At 41.0% G+C, this 17,679-nt stretch overlaps 1 protein-coding gene across 2 annotated transcripts in view; it reads right to left on the bottom strand.

The window, feature by feature from the left end:
• RHOBTB3 (Rho related BTB domain containing 3) overlaps positions 1 to 17,679 on the bottom strand; it is an 82,712-nt gene that overhangs the window by 24,652 nt on the left and 40,381 nt on the right. For both annotated transcript variants that reach the window (XM_074994198.1, XM_074994197.1), the window contains 2 exons: positions 7,110 to 7,222; positions 786 to 906 (listed from right to left, as the gene is read on the bottom strand). In XM_074994198.1, the coding sequence (XP_074850299.1) occupies positions 786 to 906; positions 7,110 to 7,222 (234 nt within the window). The remainder of the gene's footprint in view (positions 1 to 785; positions 907 to 7,109; positions 7,223 to 17,679) is intronic.

Raw genomic sequence — 17,679 nt, forward strand, 5'->3', positions numbered from 1 at the left:
ACACCAAAGAATGAAAAAAGGTTAAAAGAAAAAAAATTCCACATAATTATCACCATATCTAAACTCTCAGTCCCCAGTGTTAAAGAAAACCTGTATACCTCCTTCAAAGGCCAAGCTTTGGAGATTAAATTCATTACTTGACTACTTAAAAAACCCTGGTTTTAATAAAGACAATGAGGTCATGGTTCATTATAACAAGCTGTAATACACTAACTCCTTTTTTTTGTCCTATGACTGTACAGGTGTCAATAGGACATTTTACCCTGAATGGCCCCTTACAGAATGTGCTATTTATATTAAACAATAATTTCCACTTGTCAAATAGTCCTGTTGGTCCCAGAATATTAGCAAGCCAATGAGTGAGATAATTGAAATATTTTATTTCTGTTGGAGACACAAACTTTTAAGCTTACAGGAGTTCCCCTTCAGGTCTAAGAAATTTATTTACAGTATCAAAAAGCTAAATATATTGTGGGACAGCTGTGCCACTGTAGTGTTCTAAATGTAAACAATCCCCCAGTACCTTTTTTCGAGCGGAATAGCTTGAAACCTTGTTTCTTTCACAAACAGGAGTTGGTTCAATGAAACCTACTACCTCACTCACCTTGTCTCACTAGTATCCTGGGACCAACACAGCTACAACAACGCTGAAAACTAAAATCAAGACGACATTTTCCTTTCACAATCTCCTTCTGCAAAAATATCAAAAGATACTAAAGAGGCTCCAAAACATTTAGGGTGACAGTAAGATGGCGAGGAAAAAAGTAGTAACCAAGACAACATACCTTGTATTTGGAAGATAACATCAGCTAACACAGGAGTGTTAAAGAAAAGCTTGAGAGAAGTATTACATAATTGCAAGGGTCTTGTTGTCTGATGAAATCTGTAATTCTGTGTAGTATGTGCCTGTAAGACAGAAATACTGACATGTATAAGTGCTTACTAGTTGTACATGAATGTGACATTGTTTCTACCATGAAATGAAAGATTTTCATCTTCCCTTCAAACTCCTTCTGCCATCACTGTTGACAAATCCACTAGCTTCCCTGTCTCTCAGATTTGTAATCCTGAAGACCCTAGCATGTTTTTTCATCTCTGGTCAAATGTGAAAATCTGCACAAAGCCTAGTGCTTCTGCTTTAACATTTCTAAGATCTGCCTCCTCCTCTACATCACCATTATCAGAACTTATTTCACACCGCTATACTCTTTCATTTGGACCGCTGCACACTCATCTCCTATGATCCCGCTATCTCTCATCTTTCCAACATAAAAGACCTATAATATCTTTAACCATTTCAGCTATATATTTAGCCTTCACTGGTTCCCTGTTTCCTCCTTTGAGGAGCTGTAATTTTTCATCCTTATTGTTAAAGATTCCATTTCTACATTTCATATCAATCTGTGGGCAGAGCTAGTTCTTTCACTTTCACTCAATTACTAATTTTCAAATAATTTTTGTGAATTTAGAAACTTTGCCTAAAGCACAAATTCATAACTGAAGTCCTATATAAGAAATTAAAAATAATAGGAATTAAAATTGTATTGCTGATTTTCTTGGAGTTTAATTAAACAGAGCTCAACTGATCTTTAAAATCAGATCTAATTTATGTGGTACTTTTAATTTTACAAGGAATCTCCCGAGTAACATGCACAGGGCAACAAGAAGAGACAGAGGGACCACCATTTTAAAAGATTTCTCTTCAACAGAACTCTTTCTCTCCATGCCCCTTCCATTTTCATCTGCCAGTCAGGGAAGAAGGAGAAATTTAAGATGAACTCTACAAAAACGAGACACCTTTCCAAGTACCCTCCATCTTTCAGTTGCATTGTTTCCAATGATTGCAATTTTAAAGCAAGTCTCAGTGTCTTTACTAGTGTTTTTGTAAAACCTCGACAAAGAAATCAAGAACTTGAGAACAACTTTCATTTTAAAAAGGTATGCTTTTAGCCTTGTAACTGTGAGGAAGAGCTTGACAGTACTAAGCAAATGCACAATGAAGGTTCAGAAACCAAAATACAAATAAAGAACCATGATTTTTTTCTTAAAAATATGCACTGGATTTTTTAAGCCAGTTTCATGAATATATGGGTTTGGCTCATAACTTTTGAACGGTTAGGGTTTGCAATACAGGAGTCCCTCGATTTCCGTAAGGGTTCCCATGCACCTTCGCGTAACTCAATTTTCATGTAACATAAGAACATAAGAATGGCCATACTGGGTCAGACCAAAGGTCCATCCAGCCCAGCATCCCATCTGCCGACGGTGGCCAATGCCAGGTGCCCCAGAGAAGGAGAACAGAAGACAATGATCAAGTGATTTATCTCCTGCCATCCAGCTCCTGCCCTTGTTCTGAAGGCTAGGGCACCATACTTTATCCCTGGCTAATGGCCATTTATGGACCTAACCTGCAAAAATTTATCAAGCTCTTTTTTAAACCCTAATAGAGTCCTGGCCTTCACAGCCTCCTCGGGCAAGGAGTTCCACAGGTTGACTGTGCGCTGTGTGAAGAAAAATTTCCTTTTATTAGTTTTGAACCTACTACCCATCAATTTCATTTGGTGTCCCCTAGTTCTTGTATTATGGGAAAAGGTAAATAATTTTTCTATATTCACTTTCTCCACACCATTCATGATTTTATATACCTCTATCATATCGCCCCTCAATCGCCTCTTTTCCAAACTGAAAAGTCCCAGTCTCTCTAGCCTCTCCCCATATGGGACCCGTTCCAAGCCCCTAATCATCTTAGTCGCCCTTTTCTGAACCTTTTCTAATGCCAATATATCTTTTTTGAGGTGAGGAGACCACATCTGCACGCAGTACTCAAGATGTGGGCGTACCATAGTTTTATATAGGGGAAGTATGATATCTTTTGTCTTATTATCGATCCCTTTTTTAATAATTCCTAACATCCTATTTGCCTTACTAACTGCCGCTGCACACTGCGTGGATGTCTTCAGAGAACTATCCACTATAACTCCAAGATCCCTTTCCTGATCTGTCGTAGCTAAATTTGACCCCATCATGTAGTACGTGTAATTTGGGTTATTTTTTCCAACATGCATTACCTTACACTTACCCATATTAAATTTCATTTGCTATTTTGCTGCCCAATCACTCAGTTTGCTGAGATCTTTTTGTAGTTCTTCACAATCCCTTTTGGTTTTGACTGTCCTGAACAACTTGGTGTCATCTGCAAACTTTGCCACCTCACTGCTTACCTCATTTTCTAGATCATTGATGAACAAGTTGAACAGGATCGGTCCCAGGACTGACCCCTGGGGAACACCACTAGTTACCCTCCTCCATTGTGAAAATTTACCATTTATTCCCACCCTTTGTTTTCTGTCTTTTAACCAACTCCCGATCCATGAAAGGATCTTTCCTCCTATCCCATGACCACCTAATTTACATAAAAGCCTTTGGTGTGGGACCGTGTCAAAGGCTTTCTGGAAATCTAGGTATATTATGTCCACTGGGTGCCCCTTGTCCGCATATTTATTAACCCCTTCAAAGAATTCTAATAGATTAGTTAGACACGACTTCCCTCTGCAGAAACCATGCTGACTTTTGCCCAACAATTCGTGCTCTTCTACGTGCCTTGCAATTTTATTCTTTACTAGTGTTTCTACTAATTTGCCTGGTACTGATGTTAAACTTATCGGTCTATAATTGCCAGGGTCTCCTCTAGAGCCTTTTTTAAATATTGGCATTATATTGGCAGTCTTCCAGTCATTTGGTACAAATGTAAATTTGGGACAGCTTTTTTCCCCCGCTGGAACACACATTCTGCAGTCAGGGGAGCAGCAGGAGCACTGGAGCTCCTTTTGCAAGGTAAGTCCTGGGGTTGGGGGGACAGCTGGGAAGGGTTAAGCCTGGTGGTAGGTTGGGATCATGGGAGGGAGGCAGGGGGTTTAAGCCTGGGGTAGGGGTTAAGGAAGAGCCGGTGTGGGAGTGTGCGGGGGGGGACTGAGTTAGAGCCATTCACGGGAGTGGTGAGCCAGGCTGCAGGGGGTTTGAACCAGGCCAGAAGGGGGCTGAACCAGAGCATGCATGGGGAACCTGAACCAGGGTGTGGGGGTTGGATTGAGCTGAGCTGCTGCCATGCACAGGAGTGGAGGATGAGCTGGATCCGTGCACAGGTGGTGAACCAGAGTGTGGGGGTTTGAACCAGGGTAGGGGCAGAGGCTGAGCAGGAGCTGTGCATGAGGGGCAGTGAGCCAGTGGGGTGTTTGAACCAGGGCTGCTGGGGGTGAGCCAGAGCCACACCTTAGGGTGGTGAACCAGGATGAACAGGGCCGGGGAGGGAGCAGGATTTTGAGTTGCACTTAACTGGTGTTAATGCGAGTTAAGCACAACTCAAAATTGTGCATTTTGAGGGTTTACTGTATTGTCATTTGCAGAACAGCAACTCCTATTTACTAAAGCTAAGTGGCTTGTTGACTTACATTTTGTCTTGTTAACATGCTTCAATTAAGAGTACAACCCTGGCCCGCATCTTTTACAACTGGCTTTCACTACATGTATCCAAAAATGGCATTATTCCTGAAAGCCAGCATTGCTTCAGTGCTGAGCAAGGCACTGCTGACATGCTATTTACAGCCATGCACTGGTTGTTCCAATGCTACTGTACGCATGTGAAACCTGGACAACATACAAGCATCATTTGAAGGCACTTGAAAAGTATCATCAGTGCTACCTCTGAAGAATCTTAAATATGTCTTGAGAGGATAGACGCATGAACACTAGCATCCTGGAGGAGTCATACATGACCAGCACTGAAGCCATTGTCATTCATCAACAACTTCATTTGACTGGATGCATGGTTTGGATGTCTGATTAGTGCCTCCCAAAACAGTTTCTGTTTTCTGAGTTGAAGGAAGAACAGAGGAGCTCTGGGGACTAGCAGAAGTAATATAAGTACATGCTGAACACACACAGTGAAAAACTAAAACATGCGTGTTGACACTGTGGAAAACTTTGCCCAAGACCATCTCCTGTGGAGAATGATAATCTATGGGGGGCGGGGGAGGTGCAATCTGAAAGGTCCAGCTGCAGAACAGACAAGCGGAAGCGGAGGAGAAGAAAGAGCATCAAAAACTGCCCTGTGCCCCTCCAACAGCTACCAACACCTGAAAAATACTTGGGCATATTGGCTGTCTTGAAAAATTTATCAAAATTGTTCAGTCTTTTTATAATGGCATGCCTGGTTGGATCCTTAACAATGGAGAGACATCAGCACTTTTTGAAATATCGAACAGTACAAAAGCAAGGATGTGTCCCTGCTCCTGTCCTGTTCAACAACTACTTTTCAATGTTGCTTTTAAAGGACTGCACGTTGGGCATACCTATTCAGTTCTGAACAGATGGTGGTATTTTCAGTCTCTGGAGACTTCAGGCTCACACTGTAGCGGTTAATACAACTATCTGTGATCTTCTTTTTGATGATTGTGCATTGTTGGCTCATTCAGTGAAGGATGCACAGGAACTTTTTGCACGCTCTGTTACTTCCACTCACCATTTTGGATTCACAGTGAGCCTCAAGAAGACAGAAGTTATGCCTCAGCCTGCTTGGAAAGAGCCCAGCATTCCAGTGATCCCTACTGCTAGTTCAGTCCTTAAGGCTGTGGACGAGTTCTGCTACCTCATAAGTGTACTGTCCTCAAGCATAAATGCAGAGCATGACATATCTGCTTGATCAGCCAAAGACAGTGCTGTTTTTGGAAAACTGATCAGATGCCTAAGGAATGACAATGGTTTTAAACTGCTATCTTAGTAGGGAGTTTATCAGGCAATTGTCCTGCACAGCCTGCTGTCTGGTTCGGAGTCATGGACAATATATCACCACCATGTTTTGAAACTTGATCAGTTCCATATGCGCTGTCTGAGGAAGACGGCCCACGTGAATTGGTGGCATAAAATTCCCAACATGGACGTTTTTAAGCTGTGTGGTGTCATGGGCATGGAAGCACGAAGAAACAGTTTTGCTGGATTGGTCATGTTATGAGGCTAGATGACACACGGATAACAAAGATGGTCTTTTATGGCCAGCTTTCTCATGGAAAGTGCTCTATCAGTGGTCAGCATAAGCGCTATCAAGAAATCTTAAAGGCCAACGTGAAGTCAAGAGGCATACCTTCCAATGATCTCGAAAATTAAGTTCAGGACAGACTGTCCTGGCAGCAAACCAGTGTACATGCTCTCACATGCTTTGAGAGTCAGCATATCCAGGAACTACAGGAAAAACATAGTATTCGAAAAGAACATACAGTGCCTGCAACTGGCTTTTTTTATATCACACCTGTAGTCGACTGCCAATCAAGGACTGTTTTTGTCACTCACCAACAGTGTCATAGGAGATAAGAGTTGTCGATCAATGTCTCAGTCCAAGAAGAAGAAATTAGAGTACAACCCACTTTCTATTTAAATCAATAGCAAAAGTTTGTGTAAGCTCTGCAGTAGCAGGCAGTACATCAATTTGTTAAGAACTATTTAAAATTAGAGCACTATGTATTTTAATAAAAACTATATTTTGCTGTGAAGAAACTGGTTCAAATAGAATTATTAGATATTTATTTCACAAAACCTACTTAAAGAAACCATCTCTTGCTTTCTGGTAGACAGAACTTTCTGTCAGATACACATGAAAGTAAAGCTTTCCTAGGGCACCATCTACTACATCTGACTCACTATTAATTCTGGTGAGAAGACTGTTAAGCAGAAAGTATTATTAATTGTTTTAAGTAATCTACTGTTACGTCGACTTCACTGATCAAACTTACACTAACACGGTGCTTTCGAAGTGCATCTATGCTCTTACATACACAAGGTGAATGAGGCACCATCTTTTATTGGACAAAATTTTGAGCATATCTGCCACCAGAAGTTGGTCCAATAAAACATGTTACCTTGTCCCCCTTGTTTCTCTAGGATCAACATGACTACAACACTGCATATACCTAAAGTTATTAAAAAAAAAAAGCTGACAGAACATAAGAATCTGTAAACCATGATGCTTACACAACAAAGATCATTATGAAAAGTTTTTTTTCATGAGTCCAGCTATTCTATATTAAAATGGATTACAAATGAAAATAATGGCAATTGACCTTTCCTGGAGTTTTCAGAATACATTTAACTTTCTCAAGTACAAGCTCAACTTCTCCTGTGTCCTTCAACTTCTTTTTCACTTCTTCTTCCAGCAATTCCCATTGGAAACCACCTACAACAAAACCAAGTAACACCCTTAAAGTATGGAATAGCCTTTTGATCCACATTATGTATAAATTAATAAGAATGGGACTTTGTAGACAGAAAAAAGGCAATGTCCAGGCACAGCAGTTCAGTATTATAGAAGAAGTTCTTTCACAGCAATTGTTAGATATTTTCAATAAGTTCTTGCCCTAGAAGACAAAGATTATAATTATACAATGGTCAACTTATGCAGTGATATAATGCTAACTTTATTAGGATTTTGCAAGATCATGCCAGCCTATCTGATTTACATTCTCAAACAAGCTTAGGCATTTGACATGCTTTAGACATGCACAGGTCATGGAAAAAGGTCTAAACCTCCTCGACAGCTTCAAAAAAATCTCAAGACAAAGGTAACCCAAGGTCCCACATATACTTTGTACAGGTAATTTCAGTAAAGATGATGTGTGCACAAAAAAAAAAAAAAATAGGTACTTTATGTTAGTTTCTCCTAATATATGAGTTATTTGACATTTTGAACAGTATCTACATTGCTGAAGCCTACGGATCAGTTGCTTAAAGAAATTTATATGTGAAGCAAAAAAGGGAAGGGGGAAGAGTATTTCTAGAAAAATCTATTTATTTAGATTTTTATTTGTTGCGTTTTCTCTGTTATTTTTTCTTATCCCAAGATTCTCCAACTACTGCTCATGAAGCCGTGGTCACCTGCAAGGAGCTGGCTGGTACCATAGTGGTGACTCCATCCTTTTTCATTAACAAAAGGACCAGAAATACACTGTTTTCTAATATTATTTTTCCATGTAAGGAAGCAATGCTTTCAAAAATAAGGTCTTTATTGTGAAACATACTTGTGTTTCAAGATCTTCCGTCACAAATCTACTTCACCTTCTAATTCTGGATTGAAATTATATTTGATATTTCAATGAATTGCCCACAAAACTATAACGTCCCATGTATTACTAAAAAACCTGCAAGATCAAGTAGAAGAAGCTATAGAGAGGAAGAAAAAAATTCATTATTGAAATGTTAAGTGTTGAAAAATAAATTAAAAAAAACCCACACAAAGTGAAATCTTCCCTAGTGAAAGTTTAATATGTGTAGGTCAAGAACTAAAGTATAAATATCCTACACCTATACCCGATCAAAATTTGGAAACTACTCTTCAAGGGGAAAAAGGTGTAAATATCCACAACTTGATCGGTTCATCATTCTTACATAGGTTCCCGATTTTCCGTAGCTGCTCTCCTAGAAATTTATAGTACTCGCTGGTATGAGAAAAATATTCTGTCTCTCCAAAGACTACAAAAAGGCAAGAAAATATTCTACAGCTACTCTATTTTCAGAGGGGAACTCTAATCCATGAAGTCCCCTCACCATAAAGGGCAACTGGACTCCTAGAAATGGTACTGAAGAACTTGCTGAATATGGAAGTCCATTAGCATCTGACAGTGATAGCAGCTCTTTTGTAACATAGGTGCTACCAGCTGACATCTGAAGAAAAAGTTTAGCATGTACTTATAATTCAAAAAATGACTATGTAAAACTGGCATCTTCGAACGCTTCAAAAAAAATCTGCTAATCTGCTCTTTGTGGGTATACTGCGTCATAATCATATGTTAGGATCTCCACAGACAACTCTATTTTGGAGAAAGAAAAGCAAAATATCATGGATTCCAAAGATACAGAACTACAAAAAGCAGTATTATTCTGTTTTGCTGTTTTCATGGGTCTGGAAGGAATAAGCCTATTCGTGAATAAATGGAAGAATGGAAGAATGAAAAATGCATAAATGCATAGACATGATAAATAAACTTAACACTAATTAAAGTCTTCACTGCTACTAAGAAAAGTGGGTGTAACCAGAAAACACTAACTTCCAAAAAGATAACTGCTCCTAATGCTGGTCATTCCTGCTACAAAAAAAGAACTCTTTCACCATTCTAAAAGGAGCAAAGAAAGCTCTTCTGTGTGATCCGCTGTATGACTGATAATTTTAGCTGTCTCCAGAGATAAACCCTCCTATATTGGAAGACTGGCAGACAGAACACCAAAAGGAGAATGCTGTTTTTAAAGGCCTCAGATGCTTCTTACTTACATACATAAAGAAATCAAACTTATTTTACTAAAAATCTGAACCCAAATACAAAAGTACACTAAAATAAGGTATTTATTGAGTAACTATATTGTATTTAGGGTATTTGGTAACCTGAAGAACAGAACAGCTTTACCTGGTAAGTTGATGTTTAGTGTTTATATTGATTATAAAGAGCCACAAGCATCTATGACTAAGACAACTTTTAAAGTGGCAACATTCTGCAAAAAGCCACGTTTTCTTCATTTTTCTACTTTTTACCATTGAGAGGAGGGATGTCCCAATGGCTGGGGCTGGGCTGGGACACAGGAGATGACAATGAATTCCATGCTCCAATATGTGACATCTGTGCAAACTTGGGTAAGTAACATGGTCTATGTGCCTTAGTTCCCCATTTGTCGGGGGTCCTGGAGAGGAGAAGGGTGCTGCCAGGATAAAAACTGCTCATGGAAACATGATGCCCCTAAGCCAAGACAGTCAGGGAAATGACACACATTATTATTACAAGGCAATATCTCTGAAAATTTCTAGGTGCTCATTCTTAAGTCATGTCCCCAGAAATTATATCAATTACAATTACATGATGTTTAAAATCTCAGATGAGTAGCTGTGTCAATCCGCAAAAACAAGAAAGAGTCTGTGTCAACTTCAAGACAAATAGATTTATTTGGGCAAAAGCTTCACTGGTTAAAAAAAAACAAAAAACTGTCAGATGGATCTGAGGAAGTGTCTTCTACAAATGAAAGCTTATACTCAAATAAATCTGTTAGTTTTGAAGTTGCCACAGAACTACTCAAAGATTTTTAAAGACAATTGTCCAAATGAGAGATCATATATATCTTCAAAAGACGAAACTGTTACTGCTAAAATTTTTGGTAGGAAATGTGGAAAACATTTTTAAAATTGTCTATAGGTCTTCCATGTGAACAGTACCAAATGGTTCTAAGGTTTGTAAGGAGAAAGTCCATTTCAACAATAGGTAGCACATTTCAGCATTAAAGAAAAAACACAACTCTCTCCTCTTTTGGAAGCGCATAACCTATTCACAACGGCCCTTAACGAGCATAAAATCCAGCCCTAACTCCACAGTGATATCTTTATTTCACAATAATGTCTGCTTAATTATAATCAAATAGGTAATCAAATGTGAAAACACCATGCTTGAGCATTCTGTCTGAATAAACTTCAAACATCTATGCCTTGTTTAAATGACCATTCAGGGACTTAACTATACATGAGAGGCACAAAGTCTGAAGGGGAAGGGAGATGTAAAGTTGGCCGTAAGGCTCATATTCACATCCAGGCCTAATTAGAGAAGAGCTCTATACTCTAACATTCACCCACCATAGTCAATCCCAAGGGGTTAAAACAGAAGAACTAGGGACAGATGCAGTATAAAATACCAATTTTACCTATGTCCGTCAGTCATGCAACCTGCAACAGCAGTGCTGGGTGGGAGGGAAAAGCAATTTAAACTTCATGAACAGACTTCATTAACCACAAAGCACCTAAACTGCACCTCAACAACTAGTCTATTTTTTCTGACAACATTTTCCTTAAAAATCCTCTAAATGGGGAAACCCAAGTCTGACACGCATCAAATTCTGTGCTGACTTATACCTTTGATTTAGGGAATAATATGATCCATGCAAGTATAAAATTGCTTGGGTGTTTTATTTGAGATACAGGAAAGTAAAATTAAGACAGAACACCAGCACTGGAAGTAAATTTTGTGCAGGCCAAAGCAAAAAAGCATTACTAAAGAATGTTTTTCTCCCTCTGGAGGTCTAAATTTAAACCCCAACTTATGCCAGAAATTAAACTAATCAATCACTACTGATGCACATCTGAAAAACACCAGAGAGCATGAAGAGTGGTACACTGATCAAGAAAAGCCTAGGGCAAAAAAAGAAAAGGAAGTGATATTATTAGTCGCAAATATTGTTGACAGGCTCACAAAGTGCATACCCACATGGTATTTAAATCAACATAAGTTTTTAATTTCTGTAAATATAAAGGGCAGTTGATCATTCAATTGTTTTGTGTCTTCGAAAGTCATCCCCATCTGCATGTCAGTCATGCTTCTAAGGGGCTGAATTTACAGTATTATTATTAAGGATACAAGCTGTGAGCAATCTTCTTCTCCAGGATAGTGTTTTGTCCAATGCATCTAATGCAGAACAACATTATGGAGAGAAAAGAAGCAATACCATACAAGAAGGGGTGCGATGAGCCAATATGCACACATCTACAGTGTCCGAACAATGGGTAAAACAAAACACATTTGCACATTACTAAGCTTAAAAAATACCTTATGAGAAGTCTAACAATTTAAATATGATACTTATAACAAGTAAAATTTAATATTATATATTTAAGGAAAATTACTTTTATTTTCTATGTAGATTGATTTTTTTAAAAGCAGAAAAAGGCTCCAAAACATTTCAATAATACATCTGATACAGATTTCAAATACACATTTTGCAATTTTGTAAACTAACTATAGACTAACAGATATTTTGGAGCATAAGCTTTTGTGGGTAAAGACCCACTTCGTTGCCCACAAAAGCTTATGCTCCAAAACATCTGTCAGTCTATAAGGCGCCACAGGACTACTTCTTGTTTTTGAAGATACAGATTAACATGGCTACCTCTCTGATAACTAACTATACTTACCTTTCTCTTTACCCTCCATCTCTTTCCTTTTCTGCTTTTTGTCCCACTTCTATTTTTACAAACCTCCCTCTTTCTTTCGTCTGCATTTCCTTAATCCTCTGCCTACCTCAAAAAACAAATTAAAAAACCACAGCCTGTCCATCAGTCCAAAGATGCTGAACAGATAAGCATTTTTAGAGAAGCTGCCACCACCAGCTGAATAGACACGCAGGTATAAAGAGCCACAGAGAAACAGTTTGCTCAAGTGCTGCTGTTTCTCCCATGAAGGAGTGCTCCAGGCACTATGGGATAAGATAACTGGTATCAGAAGTGGTTTTCCTTCTGAAGCTAATACCAGTATACTTAGCTTTATCATCCTCCTCCTCCTCCCACTCCTACAAAGTTCTGGAGCAGTGGAAGAGGGAAGAAAATGGGGTGAGGCAAAGAAAAGGTCAGAAATGTCAGGGATTTTTTACCCCTAGGACATAATCGCCCCCGTGTGTCAGGGGAAACAAGCCTCTGGCACTATAAAATCAATGCAGGTACATGGAAAATCTAAAGTCTCACAGGCTGCCATTTAGCAGCCCCCTTCAACGGTCACTCTAAGGCAGTTGGTTTCCCCGGCAACCTGAACTCATGAATGGTTCATGAAGCCAGGTTCAAAATGGAGTCCTCCGATTGGCCGAAGGGGAAGGGTTTCCAGAACCTTCAGCCGAAAGGAGGACCTGGTTGAAAACCTTGGCATAGAATCATGAATATTATAATGAGCTCATAAATAATCATGAGGACTTTCTATAAATTCTGAGCTGCCAACTCAGTCCCTGGCCCTGGGGTACTGAGACAAGGATTCTACAGACCCTATATGGGAGCGCACTGGCTGAAAAGAGTCCGCTGATCCCAAGGCTAGCTCAGTAGAGAACGAAGAACTGATCTCACTGCGGCGTCTGCCTCTTGGGCGGCGCCACCCAGAGCTGAACACCGCAGCGCAGCTCGCCTCAGGGGCAGCTAAGCTGTGAAGCAGCGCCATCGCTCAAGCGCCTCTCTGAACCCCAGCACCGCGCTTGCTTCCAGGAGTGGCAAGTGGGCCTTCAGGCGTACTCACCAGGTGGCGAACTGGCCTGTGGCTTCGGCCACGGGTACTGCGTACCCGGTGAAGAAACTGGAGGCCTACCAACGCCATTGCATCAACACCGCTCCTCTGGCCACACCACCGCCTGCGCGCTGCTGGGACTGACATCCACCATCTGTGACTCACCAGATTGGACAACCTACCCGAATTAGACTACAACCAGATTGGACTACAACTGCCGTTAGGACACGTAACCTTTACTAGGCCCGTGGCAGAAGCCCGGGCCTCATACACTAAGACAGAAATACAGACCTTACCTGGAGACATTTCAGTGGGCACCAGGACCCCTAGTAGGGGAGCAGAAGGTTGCAACTTCTGCTGTGCCATCTTCCGGCAGGGGGAGGCCAGAGCCTGGGGGCCTGACCCCTTGGGGCCGGGCCTGTGAAGCCCACAAAGAACTCAAGTGAAGCACACTTGATTAAATTTAGTTCTTATAGTTAGTTGTATTTTAGCATTAATAATTAGTTAAATATAGTATAAGGAAAAGTAATTAAACAACAAGTAACTTGGTGCCAAAAAAGGCATCAATTCCCTTTCCCTATCTCCTTTTACTTTCCTTTAATTTTCTCCCGAGTGGGCCAGAAGCCCCAGGAAAGGGTTGGGGTTAAAAGGGGGCTGACTTCAGCTGAGACCCGGCAGCCCCCACCACCAGCCACTTGGGCCGGGTGTAGTGCCCCAGCCCAGATCCCCTTACCTTCCCTCTTCCCTTTATCCGCTAATCAAATTTTTCCTTTCCGGTAAAATAAAAACAAGTGTACAGGAGAGCGTCATGAAGTATAATTTAATAATTGTATAAGTTAGATTATAGTTATAGTAGTCAATATAGTAATTAATATGAGTAGATTAATGTGTATGTTTTATTGTTGTTGCTGTGTGTTTGCTTGTTGTCTTTTTTGTTAATAAATTATTTACTAGTAGTACCCTTTATTCTGTGCCTGGGTCTCCCTCCTGCTGTCCGGACCTCTACCTCCCAGGGAAATAGAGTATAAACCTCAGCACTTATATTGCTCCAGAAGTGACTGCGTTTATCCTCCCGCTCGGTGGGTTGGTGGGATTCCCCCTCCGAGGACCCTGGGTTTTGCCCCCGACTCACCTGCATCTTATTGGCCATCTCTTGCGGGGAGAAGCCACCGGGTGTGGTCAAGAAAGAAGATGAGAATTAAGAATTTTAAAGTCATTAAGAGAATATTAATAGTTTTACACTTCTATACTAATATTACATAAGCCTGCATACAGCATAGTGATCTAGTTGGCGAAGACCCTTTATAGTTCTCACGTGTGTTCCATGGAAGATAGTTCTACAGAAAATCATAAAGGATGATCATCTCCTAAATTTCCACTTTGAATTGTTTCAAATTATTGACCAACATACAAATAGTGGGCACACACACAAGTATATAAGGCAGTACTACCAACTAGCAGCACTAAGAACTGAGGGGAAATCCAACCACACTTGATCAGTACATAAATCATGAGAATCAGCAAGCATTTAGAGCTCCAGGGAGGTACAAGGCCACTACTGGGAGCTCAGTTCTTTATTTCCTCCAATGTAAACCTTATATAAGATAACTAAGACCCTACCAAATTCACAGCCAATAATATATATATATATATATAATATATATACACATACCACTGACCATGAAATCTTGTCTCCTTGTCCCTTCCCCACTACCCTCACCCCCATGAAACATGGTCTTTTGTGTTTTTACCTTACACTATATACAGATTTCATGCAGAACATGGTCTTTTGTGTTTTTACCTTACACTATATACAGATTTCATGCAGAACATTACTGTTTCTCAAACTGGGGGTCCTGACCCAAAAGGCAGTTGCAGAGGGAGTCACAAGATTATTTTTGGAAGGGTTGCTCCTTGCTTCTGTACTGCCCTCCGAGCTGAGTGGCTATACAGCTAGGTGGCCAGAGATCTGGCCAAAAGCAGCAAAGAAATACCTATTTCTATGCTGCTGCTGGCAGCTGCTCTGCCTTCACAGCTAGGCTCCCAACCAGCGTCACCACTCTCCAGATGCCCAGCTCTGAAAACTATGCTGCCACCAGCCAGCGGTGCAGAGATAAGAATATCAGTAGTGCAACCCCCCAATAATAAGGTTGTGATCCTCCCCAGTTCCTTTATAGGTCAAGACCCCTACAAATACAGTGAGAAATTTCAGATTTAAATAGCTAAAACATGACATTTATGATTTTTAAAATCCTATGACTGTGAAATTGACTGAAATGGACTGTAAATTTGATAGGGCCCTAAAGACGACCACTCCTCAAATGGCTGGCATGACACTTTAGCCAGGAATAAAAATTCACTTTAGGTGTAAGCTGAAGACTCTCTCAGCCACCCATACAATTTATATTCAATATAATTTTTACAAACAAGTCTGCTAATGTTCTATGCTGGTTTACTGAAGTTGTAAGGTTAGAATCAGATGTGGAGGGTTCAAGTAAAATATTACTGTTCCCTTCCAAAGACTATGGACTACCATTCCAAAGGAACACAGTCTGTTTATTACGTTCAAGAACGAACATTCTAGAGATCAACTCTTAGGCTACGTCTACACTAGGGGAAAACTTTGAAATGGCCATGCTAATGGCCCAATCGGAGAATACTAATGAGGCGCTGAAATGAATATTCAGCATCTCACTAGCATGCTGCTGGCTGCAGCACTTCAGAAGTACCACATTTCACGTGGGCACGGCTTGTCTACATGGGAGTCCTTTTCAAAAGGACCCTGCAAACATTGAAAGCCCCTTATGTCTATGGCATATTCGAAAAGGACCCCTGTGTAGATAAGTGGCGTGCAAGCAAAATGCAGCACTTTCAAAGTGCCGCGGTTGGCAGCATGCTAATGAGGTGCTGAATATTCATTTCAGCGCCTCGCTAGTATTCTCCAATTTGGCCATTTGCATGGCCATTTTGAAGTTTTCCCCTAGTGTAGAGGTACCCTTACAGTTTTCATTAGTGGGGCTGTCATAAGTAATACTCCAGAAGTCACATTAGTACAAAGTAATAGGCTATCCAAACAAGAGTATTTCTAGATTTAGTGTTATTTAATAACAGTTTAGACATTGTGTCTTCCACCTTAGTCTCATAAAAGGCTTCACAGAGACAGAAAAATATCATTAGCACCATTTTCACAGATAGGGAAAGGCTTGCCTAAGGTTACAAAATGACTCACTGGCAGAAATTATAAGAGAACATATCATCGAGAACAACAAGACGTCCTGTGGTACCTTATAAACTAACAGATATTTTGGAGCACAAGCTGTCTTGGGCAAAGACCCACTTCATCAGATGCATCAGCATGTATCATGAGACTCACATTCCTCTGCTGTCACAGACCAGATAATATTGCTCCCCACTTCAGTAGCGGAACATCAGAAAAAGATAGTATCTAGTATTTTTCTAAAAGGATGCATATTCTCTTTAATGCACTGCTGCACACAATATTTTAACAGGTTTATTTTGTTCTGAAATTATCGTCACTGAAAAGCTATTTGTCAAGGCTATGTCATTACATGGAAAGGTTACTCACCGTAGTAACGGTGGTTCTTCGAGATGTGTCCCCGTGGGTGCTCCACATTAGGTGTCGGGCTCGCCCGGCGCCGCAGATCGGATCTTCAAAGCAGTTTCTGCCGGACCGCGCATGCGCCGGTGCGCGCCACTCCCCCGCGCGCTCCCGGCCATGTGCGCGATCCGGTCCCCGCCAGTTCCTTGACCAACCGCCTCGGATGCTCCTGCAAAACACTAAACAGAGATCCGGAGCGGGGAGGATGGGCGGGTAGTGGAGCACCCACGGGGACACATCTCGAAGAACCACCGTTACTACGGTGAGTAACCTTTCCTTCTTCTTCGAGTGTCCCCGTGGGTACTCCACATTAGGTGACTACCCAGCAGTAACCCAAGATAGGAGGTGGGTAATCGGATTATGTGCAGCTTGTCCCCGAGAGGACCGCTGCCGAGAGACGGGTATCCTCTTGGAATACCCTGTGAAGGGCGTAATGTTTGGCGAAGGTGTCACAGGATGACCAGGTCGCCACTCTGCAAATGTCTTTTAGTGCAACGCCCTTGAAAAAAAAAAAGGCTGTTGATGCTGCCACCGCCCTAGTGGAATGAGCCCTGGGCATGGCCAGTAAAGGAGTCTTTTTGAGTTTGTAGCACATTTTTATGCAAGATACGATGTGCTTAGAGATTCTCTGCGAAGAGAGACATTCTCCTTTTGATTTGGGAGCAATAGAGACTAGGAGCCTATCCGTTCTCCGGAAGGACTTGGTCCTGTCCATATACAAAGCTAGCGCCTGCTCACGTCCAGGAGGTGTAGGCGCGCCTCTTTGTTAGAGTTATGAGGCTTTGGATAAACAAGGGTAAACAATAGGTTCGTTAGTATGAAACTCAGAAAGAAACTTTAGGAACAAAGGCTGGATGCAGCCGTATGGTTACCGCCTCCTTGGAAAAACAGCGCAGGGCGGCGTTGCCATAACTGCCTCAAGCTCGCTCACCCTGCGAGCTGACGTGATTGCAAGAAGAAAGGTCGTCTTCATCATAAGGAGGCGGAGGGAAACCGTGGTCAAAGGCT

Source organism: Carettochelys insculpta, chromosome 5 (genome assembly GCF_033958435.1).
Source record: "Carettochelys insculpta isolate YL-2023 chromosome 5, ASM3395843v1, whole genome shotgun sequence".
Classification (NCBI taxonomy): Eukaryota; Metazoa; Chordata; order Testudines; family Carettochelyidae; genus Carettochelys; species Carettochelys insculpta.